Source organism: Orbilia oligospora (assembly GCF_000225545.1).
Source record: "Orbilia oligospora ATCC 24927 unplaced genomic scaffold scaffold00054, whole genome shotgun sequence".
Lineage (NCBI taxonomy): Eukaryota > Fungi > Ascomycota > Orbiliomycetes > Orbiliales > Orbiliaceae > Orbilia > Orbilia oligospora.
In genome coordinates, this window is record NW_011645611.1 from 2274979 (window position 1) to 2291153 (window position 16175).

Below are 16175 nucleotides of genomic sequence, written 5' to 3' on the forward strand. Positions count from 1 at the left end.
GGCATGAATAACATTCCTCGTTTGATAACTACATACATACCTTAACATTTCTAAACATTTAGTGATATCATAAAAATATTAATAGGGAATCACAAGCTACTGCGGTGCTTTTTGAATGCTTCCTGCAGACCACTGTTGTTTTGGAGAACGTCGATTCGGACTTTATCATCGGCACCTGTGATCTTTGGAAGTAACTCGAGGACAGCATCCAGTTTATCCTGAGGAATCGATACGACGCCGTTTACCGGGTCGGCAAATATAATATCTCCCTATATTTTTTAAAATTTTTTATTTTGAACATATCGATTAATTAAATCCCAATTTGAATAACCAAAGTATTCAAACAGTATAACATGCATAATACAGTAGGAATAGATATTAAATATGAAGAAGGTAGAAAGAATACTCACAGGAACAACCTTAACCCCTTCAACCTCAATCTCAACCCCAACAGCCACACACTTCGACTCCCCCCCAGCACCAACAGTACTAGTCCCCTTAGCCCAAACATCCACTCCCAGATTCTTCAATTCGGTAATATCTCTAATCCTGCCGTCGACTATGATCGCCAGACTACCAAGTTTTTGGATACGAGCGGCTACCAGACCGCCCAGGACGGCGTTTCTTTGGTTTGGAGGTTGGGAGATCAGAGTTATTGTGGAAGGAGGGGTCAGGTCGGCGAAGTGAGAGGAAGGAGGGAGGAGAGAAGGAGTTGGTGAGGATTTGGGGACGAAGAGGACTGTGTGGGCGGGGGAGATGATGGGGGTTTGGAGGGGTTTGGAGGGGGTGTGGAGGGCTGTTTATATATTATATAGATATTTTGTATATTCGTTAGCATGCTTATTACTAACGAATACCTACCTACTTCCTCACCTAAGTACTTAAGTATATTAGGCATAAGTACTTAAATAAGGAAGGAAGTATAATTGAGACAAGAGGGACTTACAGATATCGGCGAGGAAGCCGGCACCGGGGACTTTTAGTTTGAGGAGGGCATCCGAGATCTTTGTATTTTAAATATTATCAGAACCACGATTTCTTCATATTATACATAATAAATTCGATCAATTGATAGATGGATGGATGGACAGAAAGGTAAACTAACATCGCAGGCGGTATAGGCAGCCAGAGCCTTGAATTTATCGTCGAGAGACATTGTTATTATATGATATCGGATGAATGTGAAGTGAATGTTTAGTGAAAGTGGTGTTGTTCGAGTGTTATAACGCGGATCATATTACCTATTGGTTGACAGACAGCCGTTTGCCCGAACATGTGATGTTTCTTCTTCCATTTCACTTCACTTGACTTCACTTCACTTAACTTCACTTCATTTAACTACGACTTTAACTATAACTATGGGTATGTATTCTAATTATTCAGGAGTCAATCGGCCAAGTTGTGTATATACTACTCATCACAATTAATGCAATTACAAGTATAGGAAAATATATCCTCGTGGCTGGGAAGAAAGAAGCTGTCTACACACATACATACGTACCATACCCTGAACGGCCTGAACGGGGAACCTCGGATGTCCCCAAAGTACGTAGTACTACACAGCATGTACCAGCCATGACCATGGATGGAAGCCGAGCCGCAAGCCATGCATTCATTTCCTACTCGTTTACAGCCGGGTAACCTATTAATTAGATTAGAGTTAGTCTGTTGGTTGGACCGGACTGACTAATGTACTGGACAGGAAAACTTCCAACCGGGATGCTTTTCTGGTTGCAGCTGGAGCTACCTTGTCAGCCATCTCCACTAGTCACGAACTAAACCGGCTAGGTCTCCTCGTGGGAATTGGAGGAGGGATCCACTGTTGAAATAAAATGTTATATCAGGATGAAACAACGATACCATACACACATACATATATCATATCGCAAGTAGTTACTGTAACTACTGTACTGGTGGAGGTGAATGGATAATTGATTTAATGCACGCTGCACTGCACGGCACTGTACTGCACTGCACTGCACGCAATTGCTCGTTAGGACAGCACAGACTGACAGATATCTCTCATGTTGTTGTGAATCATTGATCAATCAATCTTTGAATCGATTGATTCTTATTTACTTACTGTCTCTGAGACTGTCTCTGAATATTTCATAGCTGTGAATCTGTAATCAAAAGTAAAAAAAGTAAAAGTATATAGCCGTGCTGTTTTGCCTCGAGTCGCCTTCGAACTTCTTTTGTTTTCTGCACACGGACCTTCCACCATTTTCCTGGCTGCATCCACCGCACTAAAATCCCAACCTTAACGCTGCACCGTTCTGCTGCATCCAAACTCCACTCCACCACAACTACCTGTACTTACTACTTACACATTCTACCTAATCCATCCCTATTTTCCTTTGCTTTGCATCTTGACTTTACTTTATTGAGTACTTCTTACTGAAGTATATATCTAGATATTCTTTCTTCTTCTTCTTCTCCTTCTTCTTCTTTTTTTTCTTTTCTTCTTCTTTTTTTTCCATTTCGCTCTGCTGGCCCTTCATGTCATCACACGCAGACAACCCTCATCACGATTCCTCCATCGACTATCATCTCCCAGAATTCACCTCGCCACCAACCCCAGCCTTCTCCTCTCTTCCTACTCCCATCTTCCCTCCTTCGTCTTCTTCTTCTTCACACGCGATTCCTCTCTCTGCTCTTGCAAGATCCGGGTCTACTACTCTTCCTCTTCATCTTCACAATCACCACCATCATCCTCCTCCTCCCTCTTCATCTTCATCTTCATCTTCTTCTGCTTCAGCAACTTCGACATCTCTAAAGAGACCCGGCTCTCCTCTGTTACGCAAGACCCACTCCTTCAAATTAGACGAAGGTTACGGCGAGGGTGTAGAAGAACCCCAGCCCATCATCATCAACGACTCTTCACGAACCTCAAAATACCCTGCTAGTTCTTCTTCTTCGGGGGTTGCAGACGTCAAAATTCCCGACTGGATGTTGGAACTTGCTGACGACGTTCGAACTGGTATGTTTTTTCCTTCTTCCTTTCTTCCTTTTTTATATATATTTTTTTTAAAAAATAAATAAATAAATAAATAAATAAATACACTGAGAAAGCCTTGTTGGTCCATTTTGTCGAGCCTTGTGGGGATAATTTTATGATGATGGTAGCTAATAAAATATTATTATTATTATTGATAATCTACAGAAGTTGCATATAAACTCGTCCGCTCCCTGCCCACGTCGGCTATCGCATCCATCGTGGAACGACTAATCCCCGTCCTCCATCTCGACTTTGTCGCCCTTCTCCCTTCAGAGTTATCCCTACAAATCCTATCCTACCTACCTCCCAGGTCTCTCTTGAATGCTTCTCTCGCGTCGAAAACATGGCGGAAATTCGCCATGGAACCTCGGCTCTGGAAGGGTCTTTACAGGGCCGAAGGTTGGTCCCTAAACGACGAGGCATCCTACGAGTTCGAACGTGAAATGAGAGGTGAAGGGAAAAGAAAGCTTCAACAGGATGCCGAAAACTTTGTGAGACAGAGATACGGCATCAATGGATCATCCTCATCCACCGACAACCTATCGACAGCTGCAACCCAAGGAAGCGAGGCACGGTCTCCAACGTCCAGTTTCTCCACGAACCAACAACCTACACCTCCGACATCTTTCCAAACAAACACCCCTGACGAGGAAGATCTCTACCCTGCGCCCTTGCCACCTCAGCAGCATCCCAATCCGGCCGTTCTCGTCGCTTCTTCTTCCTGCGACCCTGCGAACATCACGTCCATAACAACATACGGTTTAACCCATCCTAGGCTCAACTGGGCCTTTGTTTTCCGAAACCGCAAAAAACTGGAGGAAAATTGGCGGACCAACAGATATGTCTCGTTTCAGATGCCTGATCCGGCATATGCCCACGAAGGGCATAGCGAGTGCATCTACACCATCCAGCATTCCGCCAAATACCTCCTTTCGGGTTCACGCGACCGGTCCATCAAAATATGGAACATCCATACACGACGGCTGGTTAAATCTTTGACCGGTCACGAAGGATCCGTTCTCTGCTTGCAGTTTGATGATTCGCCGCAAGAGGACGTGATTTTCAGCGGATCCTCCGACACAAATGTTATCGTTTGGAGGTTCTCGACGGGAGAGCGACTGAAAACTATCACCAAGGCTCACACCGAATCCGTTTTGAATTTACGATTCAACAGGAAGTACGTTGTCACGTGCTCAAAGGATAAATACGTCAAGGTGTGGTCGAGGGACGAGCTCCAGTATGGATCTCCGGGGTTCGATTGTGCCGTGCGACAGATCCAGTTGGGCAACAATAGGTTGATTGAGCCCTCTCAGTTACCACACTATATTCAACTTGCCGGCCACTCACGGCCCACCAAGGACTTACCGGCTCTGACGTTGCTTCATACCCTTGTCGGCCATAATGCCGCCGTTAATGCGATTCAGTTGAATGGTGAAGAGGTCGTGTCGGCTTCCGGAGATAGGATGATCAAACTGTGGGGACTGAAATCCGGGAACTGCGAGAAGACATATGTTGGCCATCACAAGGGAATTGCTTGTATCCAATACGATGGCGTCAAGATTGTCTCCGGATCCTCGGATAAGACTATCAGGGTTTGGGACAAGGATTCTGGAGCTGAGATTGCCAGATTGGAAGGGCATACCGGCTTGGTGAGAACGGTTCAAGCCGGTGGACCCAGGAATGCGAGGATCGTCAGCGGTGGATATGACGAAACGATTCGAATCTGGAGAAGAGAGGATGAGAATGGTGATTTGGACGATGGAGAAAATCCGGGGATCTTTGGTTCGTTGAGGGACGGTGTGCGGTGGAGGACTACTGGTATTTTACGACACGTTCATGAAGTGTCACCCGTTAGGCCTCATGGACACGCATTGGCCCAGCAGGCAGCCGCGGCAGCCATGCACCACCAACCCGCACCTCCTGTTGCGCCACAGAACGTACCCGTGGCCCCACCGAACCATGATAACCCGGCATTGAATGCTGCCCAAAATGCATTCGCCAACGTTGGAGCCCAGAGTAACGTCCCGGCAACAGTGCCAGCCCTGGCAACAGCTGGGCCATTACATCCTTTGCCACCGCAGTTTAATATCGCCCCGATCCCTCCTCCGAACGTTCATCAGCTCTTGCCTCAACCTTGGAACCCACAGAACCACGGCCTGACAGCCCCGGCTGCGCAGAACCAGAACAAGGTTTTCAAGTTGCAGTTCGATGCGAGGTTTGTTTGGTGCTGCAGCCAGGATATGAGGATTGTCGGGTGGGATTTCGCGGCGAACGATCCGGATATTGTTGAAGCCAGTCGATTCTTCTAGGCGAAGAGTCGATTTGATGGGTTTTGATTCTTTATCCACTTTGTTTACCTTTTTACTTTATTTTTAATCGGCATTATTTTATTCTTTCTCTCTCTTTGTGGCTGCAATTGCTTGGGGTTAATGTCTAGCATACATTGCATTGCATTGCATATTGGAAGGTTTATGACAAAAGAAAGTAAGAAAAAGGCGCTACTCATACCTGCAATCAGTTCCATTTCCTCTTTTTCTCTTTTCTTCTTATTGTTTCTGTTTTCTCTTATTTTAGCAAAGCATGCAAGTGAAGTCAACGTCAAAGTCAAGAAAGCAAGCAAGTACCTATGACATGGAACTTTTTATAGACAAAGAAATACGCGGCCCTCAAGGGCGTTTTGGAGGTGTTCTGTTTTCTTTCTTTTTTTCTTCCTTTCTTTCTTTCTTTCTTTTTTTTTGTTTATAATGAACGACATACCCCGCTCTTGTCCATCCCGTTTTGTGGTTCTTCGGTGGAATTCTGAAATTTCGTAAGAGGATGATCGATTCTGGGTGGCGTCTTCCTGTTTTACTTATATTCTTTTTTTCTCTTTCGATTCTTTATGATATCTGTCTAATTTCACTTTAACGTCTTGTAGTAGTATAGTAGTATTAACTTATTCTAAAGATTAGTAATTTCTACCATTCTTCATATTTGCAATTTTATCTATTTGAGTGCACGTGTCTAGACCGATAAACTGTAATACATAGACTAATAATTAACCTATATGGTTATATATACCTAAGTGTCTAAGTACTTAAGTAAGTACATATGTACCTATTTAGTATTTATATTATATAACAAAGTATATACGTGTATGGGCGTCTACTCCCACTCCTGCAAATCCACATGAAGAGCCGTTGGAGGACCCGCAGCAACCTGTCTCATCTCCGGTTCCGCCTTCGCAAACGCGTCTGTTTTCAAAAAGGCAGCATGTTGATCTTTATCCTTCCATCCGATCAACGATACAAGCAGATTCTCATGACCTTCATCGATTGAGAATGCGTATGTTGAAGGGATAGATTTCCCTCCTTCTTCCTCTGGGTCGTAGGTTGATAAAGCGACTTGAAGGGTTTCGAATGTAGATGATATACTGGAGTTTGAGGATGGGAGGGTGGGGAGGGAGAAGTATTCTAGGTATGGCTTTTTTGGGAAGGTGGAGAGAGGGGTTGGGAGGTTATAGTGTAAAACTGAGATTGGAGATTCGGATGAGGGGTTTGTGAGGGTGGTTATGAGGGTTGAGGCGAAGGAGGGGTATGAAGGTTGGGATTGGAAGAGTTGGTGGGAGGAGAGGGAGTCCCATTCTTTTTTTTATGTTAACAGTAGGTTGTTAGTATATATATATATATATTATATCGTATGTTAAGTTATTGGAGATAAGTTGAAGGAAGGGGTTGTTTACCGATAAACCAGAATAACTTTAGAGGATCTTGGATTCCTACGCCCCAGTGGAAGGATTGACAGCCCGGTTGGGAAAGAACGGTTGCGATTGAGGATTTATGGACCGAGGAGGGGTCGAGGAGGTCTGGGAGGGTGATTGTGTCGAGGAGGGTGAAGACGCAGATTTCTGTGGTTACCATTTTGCGTAGTATAGATAGGTACTTAAGTACTTATAGGTAGGTAGATGGGTATATTTATTAAAATAGATGATTTATTTAATTGATATGATACAATTGTAAATGGAAGAGGGGAAGAAGAGAGGAGGAGGGGTTTTATATCCTTCGGAGTTCTTAAAAAACTAAGTTAGTTTCGCGAAATTTCGGAGTAAGTATGTACTTAGGTATACAGCTGTACAGGTATTCGGAGTTCGCGAATTTCGGAGATGACGGAGTCTAGGTTGATATTTATATTGCACATCAATTGTGGAGTAAGTAAGCTAGTTTAAGTTCGTAAACGCGGCAGCGCCGAGTGGGTTTACGAGATCGAAGCTTACGAGCTTACATGATGTGCCCCCCCCGGGATCTGGGAGGGATTGGCTGGATTTGGGTATTATAAAACTACCAAAGTTAAGTAGTTCGGTATGGAAGTTTTCTCAGGACGGATGTTTTTGGCTTATAGGGGAAGTAATCCATTAGACTTGGTTTTGCTCAGAACGGAGGGTTCGGAGTATGTGGTGGGGATGGAATGGTCAGATCTGGTTAATATTTGCCGAAGGATTTCGATTGTAATTCATGTCGAGTTGGATGGATGATATGGTTACTTTTGGAACGCTTCTTAGAATTTTCGTGAAGACTTTGGGAGGTCAGACGCTGGTAGACTGGTTGGAGATGGTATTTGATACTAGTTGATGATTGGTTGATTGACCGGATTGGGGAGTCGATTCCGTCTTAAAGTGGCGGTGGTGATGCATTTGAAGTTGAGGTTGAAGATGCGGTTGGTTTATTCTTTCGTATTTTGCGGTACATGACTGTTCGAGTACGTACCTTAAGTACCTAAGCACTTAATATTAGTAGCATAAAATTGTCTAATATATCGTACGGCATAAAATGCCTAATATTGTATTCGGTATGTCGAATATGATTTAGTATCATAAGGTTGGAGTGCGGATATCGATCAGCAGAGTAGTGCAATGTTCTCGGGCCGATTTTTTAAAGGCTTTAGATCCGATTCGATTGCTGCACACGTGCCCCATCTGTCGGTTACACTTAATTGTCTGACCAAGTTAGCCCAGTATATACCTAATATCCATAAGTCGGATCCGAGGGTACATGTACATGGACATGTACCTCTGATATGACAGGTGCCTCGTATGGAACGTTCGAGGTTGGGTGTTTCTGCAATGCACAAAAACGTGGGCCAGCCCGGCCCTGCCAGCCCGCCACGCCTTGCTCGCTCGCTTGCTACCTAATGAGTACCTAGCCAGCTATCGGGATTAGCAATCAGAAGGTGGGGTTCATTTTTCCTGCTTGCCTTATCACGAGCTCAATTGCAAGTGTTAGTGAGTGGACAATGCAGCTAAGCTATATATGTAAGTATGTAAGTAAGTACTTACCTAGCTGTTGCATATGTGGTGTTATAAGAACCCCCGCCGGAGAGCTAGAAGCTACTATTAATTTAAATTCATGCACGGTCTTCTTGGACTTTGAGCTTAAGCGCCGCCCTTTCCTTCCTTTGCCTTCTTTCTTTTCCCTTCCCCTTTCGAATTCGCCCCCATGGTCCCCGTTGCATGCGACTCGCTCGGATTTCTTTGATTTACGTTTTCGTTCTCTTTGGAATGACATAGTATGTTCGGAAGAGCTCTTTGAACGAGTTTCAAGTTTTCAAGCCACTGAGAGGGCGAGGGAGGGATGGTTCTTTTGTAAAATCCTACAGATAGAAGTTATTATCCTCGTTATATTAGGTGAACAGCACATCATACCTCTATCTATGTAGGATTCTTCTTCGAGATGTAGTGTATATGTAATGTAATGTCCTGTACTGTCCTGTAGTGTACGGTACGGTACGATCTGGTTTCGGAAGAGTGGAGCCTGTTTAGCTATTCGAATGCAGGATTGCCTCGCTAGAGCCGTGAGGTTAAACAATTTAATTGGAGCTCTGCAAACATGGAATAAAAAAAAGAACGATGGATAAGTGACTACTTACCTTCCGGAGTACAGGCATAGTAAGAAGTAAGTACCTGCCTGGGTAATTAATAGCATTGCCTAGTCGTGGTGGTGGTGGAGGAGCAATTAAACCCCGAGCTCGAACGTGAATGATGTTCGTTTCCATCATCCTCGAATAAATATCATCTTCGCCATCTGCCATCGGCTTCCAAGCCACATCTCATCGGGTCTTCTTCTTCTTATTATTATTCTTATTCGGTGTTCAATTCTGAAAAGGTATGATCTTCTTTTTATTCTGTCAAGCTTCTCTCAGCCCTGCATGGTGTCTTGTCTCAAGCTGCAGTGTCGACTTCTTGTCCGTGGGAGGGAGAATCCTTCGTCCGGGCTGCAGCTGCTGGGGTTGTTTGGGATTGAACAATGGACAACCGCAATTCAAAGCCATAAGCTTAGCTAGCTAACTCTACGAGAACTTTACTTCTTCAAATTTAGCCTTCGTTGATATCGATACGTCTCCTCAAAGCTACTCGATCCTTCTAGAAAACCTTATTGTCCTCGATAGAAAGCCCGTATGAGAACTCCCTCTCCAGCTCAGGCGACCAGCTCCCGATTCTGACGTTTCGTTATGTAGTTCAGGGCCGAATTCGAATCTGTTAGCTCCACCTCACACGCAACACAGTCTAATCCCAATCTCTACCCCTCCATACTTTCAACTCTCCCACTTTTTCGCCCGGCCTTCTGATCCTATCAATCATTTCTTCCCTTCCCTTCACTCCCCTCCTCCCCTCCCTTCTCCTCCCCCACTCCCCTTCCGACTGGCCTCGAAGAAAGAAACAAAAGAAAAGAAAAGAAAAGAAAAAAAATACATAAAAAAATAAACCTCACCCTTTCCTTCCTTTTTGTCCTGGTAAAAAGGAAACTCGATTTCCTCCTTCCGAACAGCTCAGCATGTTTTGGCGATTCGGTGGCTATGCGAATATCAGCACCATAGAAACCTTATTAGACAAGCCTGATGTCACCCTCGAGACCTTACTCGAAGAACCAGACCTCATCCAAGAGCTCAAACAGCATAACACCAAACTTATCGAATTCATCCGCGAAGATGCTATCATTCGCAAACTCCTTGAATATGTCATTGCAGCCAAGATACCGGCTCCGACGGTGATGGGGATTCCTGGTGACGCTAAGGCTTTACCGCTCACTCCTGATGAAGTGGTAGAAGCTGCAGAAAAGGATGCAGAAGGGGAAAAATCTACTGCTGAAGAAGGAGACGATGAGAAGCCTGTTGATGCTACCACCGCCGCTCCATCGGACGAGGCATCTCCTTCTTCACCGAAGGAAGAAGAACAACAACAGGCTGCTACTGCTGCTGCCGCCGCCGAACTTGCACCACCCTCGCCATCTACGAGCGAATTGGAAAGAGAAAAGGCGGAGAAAACCCGGGCTAAATATTCTTATGTCTCCTGCGAGGTCTTGTCTAGCGAAACATGGTCGATATGCGAGGCTCTTATGGATAATCTCGACAACTTACGGATGTTTTGGAAGTTTTTGGAGCGGCCTGCACCGTTGGATCCTCTTCAGGCCGGTTACTTTACGAAAGTAAACGAAACCCTGTTCGATAAGAAGACAGGGGAAATGATGGATTTCTTCAAGTCGATTGAGAATATTGTCCCCATGATGCTGAAGCATATCGACACTCCTCTTATTATGGATTTGATCCTGAAGATTATCAGCATGGAGAAGTCAGATGGAGGGAGTGGTATTGTTGATGTGAGTGCGGCCCGTATCCTCTCTTTGTTGAGGCTGAGACGGGGTAGACACTTTAAAACTAACAAATTATATTATATATAGTGGTTATGTGAAAAGGAATTAATACCCCGACTCCTATCCTTCCTCTCTCCTGAACACTCTTCGACTACTCAAACTTCTACCGGAGACTTCTTGAAAGCGATCATTACCATCTCCGCTAATGCATCCCAGAACGAACAATCATGCATCGGTCCTAACAACCTCACTCGTCAGTTGGTATCAGAGGATAGCGTGGAGAGTCTTATTGGTGCCATGCTCAAGGGCGGTAACCCTCTTACTGTCGGCGTCGGAATCATAATTGAAGTTATTCGCAAGAACAACTCGGACTACGACCCGGAAGTACACGGTGGTATCGATTCTACTCCTTCTGGTCGGGACCCAATATATCTCGGCAATCTTCTAAGATTATTCGCCAAACATGTACCGGATTTTACAGGGTTAATCCTGAATTCCGAACCAACTGTTTTGAACGAAGACGGAACCCGAACGGTCAAGAGGAGGGAGTTGAAGGCTGCATTTGGTGGAACAATTGAGCCCTTAGGTTTTGACCGATTTAAGACATGTGAACTTATGGCTGAACTTTTGCATTGTAGTAACATGGGTTTGTTGAACGAGAAGGGTAGCGACGAGTATGTTAAAAGGAGAGATTCTCAGAGAGAACAACTTCGACGGCAAAGGGAGCTTGATCTGGCGACTCTTGTTGTTGGCCGACAGGATCTGCGGGGATCTCTTTACAATCGTTCAGCTTATCTTTCTGAGAAGAAGGATGAGGAGGAGTTTGAGACTGTGGCGGTAGGGACTGTTTTAGAAGAGGTTAACGATGGAGAGTTTGCAGAAGGACAGGAGAAGATAAAACCATCGATAGTTGAGGATCCAACTACCTCACCAAAGGAAGATAAGCCGGAAACTGAAGGCTCGGAGCCGGTTGTTACGGAACTTGATGTTCCAACTTCTTCCCAGCCTGTCGCAGCGCTCTCCCCAATTACTGAAACTGCCAAGAGCGTCGAAGCTATCAAGATCGACGATGAAGATACGGTTATGCAGTCTCCACCCCCATTGGCTCCACTGGATAAACCAGAAACTACGGACGACAAGACTGATGCAGATGAGCCAGATGAGCACATGTCATCACCGCCGACAATAACGGCGACTCTTGCTGATCCTGCTTCGATTTCTAAGCCCGAAATTGTCGAGCCAGAAGTTGAGAAGAATACCGAAAAGCCTCTACCACCGCTGCCAGAAAGTGCCGAGGAAGCGGCCAGTAGAGCGGTAAAGGACTTGCTCTTGGATCCGGAGTTACTGAAAGCACCTGGTATCGATATCGACACTGATGGAAGACCGCTGGTTGGTGATTATTTGAAGATGATGTTTGTCCAGCATCGAGTTGTCCCCACAATACTGGTAAGAGTCAAGATACTCAACTTCTCTTTTTTTTTTTCCCCAAGAGCCTGTTACTTGTTCTAACTCAAAAGGCAGGACTTCTTTTTCAGGTTCCCCTGGAACAACTTTTTACATAACGTTGTATACGACGTCGTTCAACAAGTTTTCAACGGGCCAATGGATAGAGGCTTCAACAGACACCTAGCCAATGATCTTTTCATCCAAGGAAGCATCACAGAGCGAATCGTTGAGGGACAGAAAGCATCCGACAAAGCACAAGCAGAATCTAATATGAGGTTGGGATACATGGGTCACCTAACATTGATCGCTGAGGAAGTGGTTAAATTCGCTGAGCGACAGCCTGGTGCGGCATTAGCCCCATCGGTCCACGAAAAACTCCACGATGCTGCTTGGGTGTTTTATATGGAGCACACCCTTACAGAAACTCGGGAAAGAGACAATGCGATCCTTGGTGGTGTGAGACCTGACATTATGTCCGGTAGACCTGGAATGGGTGGTTCGATGAGTGTAACGCAGACGTTTGGAGGTGGTGGACTCGGACAAATTAGTGGTACGTCTGACACCGGATTGGATACTATCGAACTACAGAACAGTGGAATCGGCGAAGGCGCGGACATACAGACGGCAGAAACATTTGACGGCGACGACGGCGACGTAGGTGCGGACATCGGCTCCCGAGAAGGACACCCAGATGAGAGTGGCGACAAATCGTTATCCGGATTCGGCAGCAGCTCGGACGAAGACGAAGATGAGGAGATGAACTTGGGGGACAGCGATGACGACGATCAAATGAAGTTGGAGTTGACAGGCGACCGTAACCAAGTAAGATACCTACAACTCTTGCTTTCAGAAGATGTTGAGGACGATATTGAGGATGAAGAGGATGAGCACGGTGCGGGGATTGGTGAGGATTTTGAACAGGGCCAGAGCAGCAGCAGCGCTACGGATACGAATACGACAGCGAAAGCGACCACAGAAGCAGACCTTGAAGCAGATCAAACAAAGAAGGATAAGGATGGCGACGATGATCATGAAATGGAAACGACGAAACGTGACGACGATGACGATGATAAGAAGAAGAAGCATGAACCCTTGGAGCCCTGAGAAGCCTTTATTTATTTACGAATAGACGAATTATGTGAGCGACTGATCTTGTTCAGGCTTATTTGAACTCGGTTAATCGGCATGTTTCTCTTCTTTTTTCTTTCCTTTTCAGCGTAAAATAGAGGCCATCTTTTACCTGGATCATTTTTTGGTCTCATATAGACAGCCACCGTACCAAAGTTCTGGAATCTTTGTCCTTTCATTCTCACAATCTCCCCTTCCCTTTTTTTAACTTCTATTTTTCAATTCTCTGGTATGCTTCTCTGCATAGCCCTTTTTTTTCTCTTTTCTTTTCTCCTTCCGTTACTTTTCCCACTTCCTGGCGTTTTTGCATTTCATTCGTGGACCGTTGCATTTCATGTATAAAAGACGATTCTTCTTGGGAGCGACGTTGAACTTATGGCTGACGACGGTTTTTTTCCTTTCCCCCTTTCTACGTCTCTGTCCTTTTTTCTGATTCTTATTCCCCAATTTTTTGCTTTAAACCATCCTACTTTCCCTTATATGACTGTTTTCTTCTTTTTCATCTGGCGTCCTGCACTCGCGCTCGTCCATATGCTCTCCCCCCAAAAAAACCAGAAATCCTACACGCACACACAATCGACCTACGTTAGGCTCCAAGGGTTCTATAAGACAAAAAAAAGAAGAAGAAGAAAAGAAGAAAAGAACAAAGGGTAATCAAAGATAACTTTAAAAGACAATAGTGCGAAGAAGAAACACGCCGTCTAGTTCTCGTGTCATCGGTCTGCTTCTGCCTTCGCTTTTTATATTCGTGAAAATACCTGGTAATGATGCTGCTGCTGCTCTCGCACTTCGGGTTCGGAAATCCTCTCTGATTGACTTCGTATAATTCCGTATCTCTCTATCTCTCTCTTTTTCTTTTTATTACATCCCCATATGCTAGCTAGCTATAGCCCTAGAAAAAGGACGCAAGATGATAGCTAGCATTAGTATAGTAGGGGTGTAATTCTCTAGAAACATCTTCTTTGAAAGAATCCTCCCCCTCTTTTGAAAAAAGAAGAGGGGAATTGATGGTAAATTAATAATGTTGCGAGTGAAATTGTGATATTTCTGCCGCTTTTGTTTATCCTTTGACTTTTAATATTCCGCTTCTTTTCTTTCTTTCTTTCTTTTTTTTTGGGAGAAGAAACATGGTTTACTGATTATAGACACCGTTGACGTTCTTCCGCACGCTGTTCCCTGGAGTTTCACAGGTATCCACAATATCGTCGAACGAAAGTGCATCATCATCTTCCGGTCCTACAAATCCAGACGGAAGCCGTGTAAAACCTTTACGAATTGCGTTAAAATGGCGAAAGATTTCTGAAAATCCCGAGGAAACTATCATCGGTCCTAGCGGCGATAGCAGCAAAAACGGTAGTGGCGGAAGCCATGATATCGAAGGGGAAGGGTTTATGGTGGAACACGAGGAAGCTTTTGATGAAGATGAATTTACGAGGAGAGTTCTGGGGGATGATGGGGTGAGTGCTAGTTGTTGTGTGCCTCTGCAGTCTGAAAGCCTTGTTCGAGAAAAGAAGGATGATGATGAAGTTGGTGGTAATGATAAAAGAAAAGAAGAAAAAAAAGAAAAAGAAGAAAAAGAAAGAAAAGGGAAAGAAAGAAAAAAACGTGAAGATGAGGATGAAGAAAATGAAGAAGAAGGGGAGATTTATTACTATTACTACGGAAGAGATCGTCATCATGATAATAGCGGGGAAGGGATGTTCCCCAGTATGATGTTTATGCTTTCAGGGTATGCGTATAGTGTGATAGTATCAGCTGACAGTATACCCTGGTTCTGGGGGGTTTGAATTACTTTTACAGATGTCATCCGGTAGCGAAGATCATGGAGAACTTGGGGCGAATTCACCGGTTCTACTGAGTAAACCGAGAGGAGGAAGGTCGTTACTCGAAGACGACGACGACGATGACGATGACGATGAAGACGACGACGACGATGATGATGTGGTTTCATCCTCGGATGATGAGGATGATGATGATGTGGTAGATTTGATTAAGGAGTCTATGCCGCAAGAGGAATTGCATAGTTTACATATGTCGGATGATGATTTGGAGGATGTGGAGGATGAGGATGAGGACGATGATGAGATTGATTCGGATGATGAGAGTGAGTTGCCGAGTGTGCTACCTTTGAGGATTGTGAGGGAAGGTGGGAAGGCAGATGGGAGTGGTACTGCACCTGTTGGAGGCCCTGCTGGGGGTAGTAGTACCAGTGCCGGTGCCGGTTCAAGTACTAGTACTACGGGGAGTGGGGGTGGGGGTGGAACTGGGGGTGGAGGGGTAGGAGATGCAGTAGAGGAAGTCAATATCATCACATTGGATAAAATTGATGAACAACTGGCGGATCCTACGATTGTCATGAGCAATGATTGACTGGCCGTGGGGCTAGTTTTGGGAACTCTGGTTTTGGGGTTGGCGGTTGGATATGTGGTTAGGAGGAGGTGGGTTGGTGCTTTTTGATTCTAAAAAGTATATCGTATAGAGAGGATGAGGAATGAGGTCTCGAGACAGATGTCTGCCCTTTTTTTCCCTTTTTATTACCTTCACCTACTACCTTTTTTCCCCTCTCTTTTCTATTCCCTTCTGATTGTTCGCCCCTTTTATATATCTCATGACCAGAGACGAGTTTTCTTTTTATATATATATTTTTTGTTCTGTTTTTGTTATACTATATACCTCTTCGAAAAAGAAAGAAAGCAAGATAGAGCGAGCTGGCGAGATGAGACAAATTCATGTATTTCCTAGATCCTTTCCTACCTATGTATATCCCGTTTTTATTTTCCCTTTCCTGTGTTTATTTTTTCTTAGAAGGATACCCGCGATATCAATTATAAAATAAGTCCCTTATTTTGTTCACCTCTGGCCTCTGTAAATCTTGTTCGTAACTTTGCAGACTCTAGTTCGAGTACCAAATTTGTTCAAAATAACTTCGAGTACCTCCAAATTTTTGCAAAAAAAAAGAGAAATTGCTGAATTTTATCATA

General features: G+C 44.6%; 5 protein-coding genes across 5 annotated transcripts; 3 read left to right on the forward strand and 2 right to left on the reverse strand.

The window, feature by feature from the left end:
* Nucleotides 1–89: 89 nt before the first annotated feature.
* Nucleotides 90–1156, reverse strand: AOL_s00054g692 (uncharacterized protein; the record flags this gene model as incomplete). Its single annotated transcript, XM_011122008.1, has 5 exons — nt 90–269; nt 411–796; nt 862–873; nt 947–1004; nt 1106–1156. 5 exons carry the CDS (start codon nt 1154–1156, stop codon nt 90–92), a joined length of 687 nt encoding a protein of 228 aa, XP_011120310.1.
* A 1343-nt stretch (nt 1157–2499) lies between these two features.
* On the forward strand, nt 2500–5307 carry AOL_s00054g693 (uncharacterized protein; the record flags this gene model as incomplete). The annotated part of the gene is made up of 2 exons (XM_011122009.1): nt 2500–2980; nt 3164–5307. 2 exons carry the CDS (start codon nt 2500–2502, stop codon nt 5305–5307), a joined length of 2625 nt encoding a protein of 874 aa, XP_011120311.1.
* Nucleotides 5308–6142: 835 nt separating this feature from the next.
* AOL_s00054g694 (uncharacterized protein) lies at nt 6143–6897 on the reverse strand (the record flags this gene model as incomplete). The annotated part of the gene is made up of 2 exons (XM_011122010.1): nt 6143–6621; nt 6720–6897. 2 exons carry the CDS (start codon nt 6895–6897, stop codon nt 6143–6145), a joined length of 657 nt encoding a protein of 218 aa, XP_011120312.1.
* A 2907-nt stretch (nt 6898–9804) lies between these two features.
* AOL_s00054g695 (uncharacterized protein) lies at nt 9805–13170 on the forward strand (the record flags this gene model as incomplete). The annotated part of the gene is made up of 3 exons (XM_011122011.1): nt 9805–10626; nt 10708–12066; nt 12142–13170. The coding sequence occupies 3 exons, from the start codon at nt 9805–9807 to the stop codon at nt 13168–13170; spliced, it is 3210 nt and encodes a 1069-aa protein (XP_011120313.1).
* A 1824-nt stretch (nt 13171–14994) lies between these two features.
* On the forward strand, nt 14995–15564 carry AOL_s00054g696 (uncharacterized protein; the record flags this gene model as incomplete). Its single annotated transcript, XM_011122012.1, has 1 exon — nt 14995–15564. One exon carries the CDS (start codon nt 14995–14997, stop codon nt 15562–15564), a length of 570 nt encoding a protein of 189 aa, XP_011120314.1.
* Nucleotides 15565–16175: the final 611 nt, after the last annotated feature.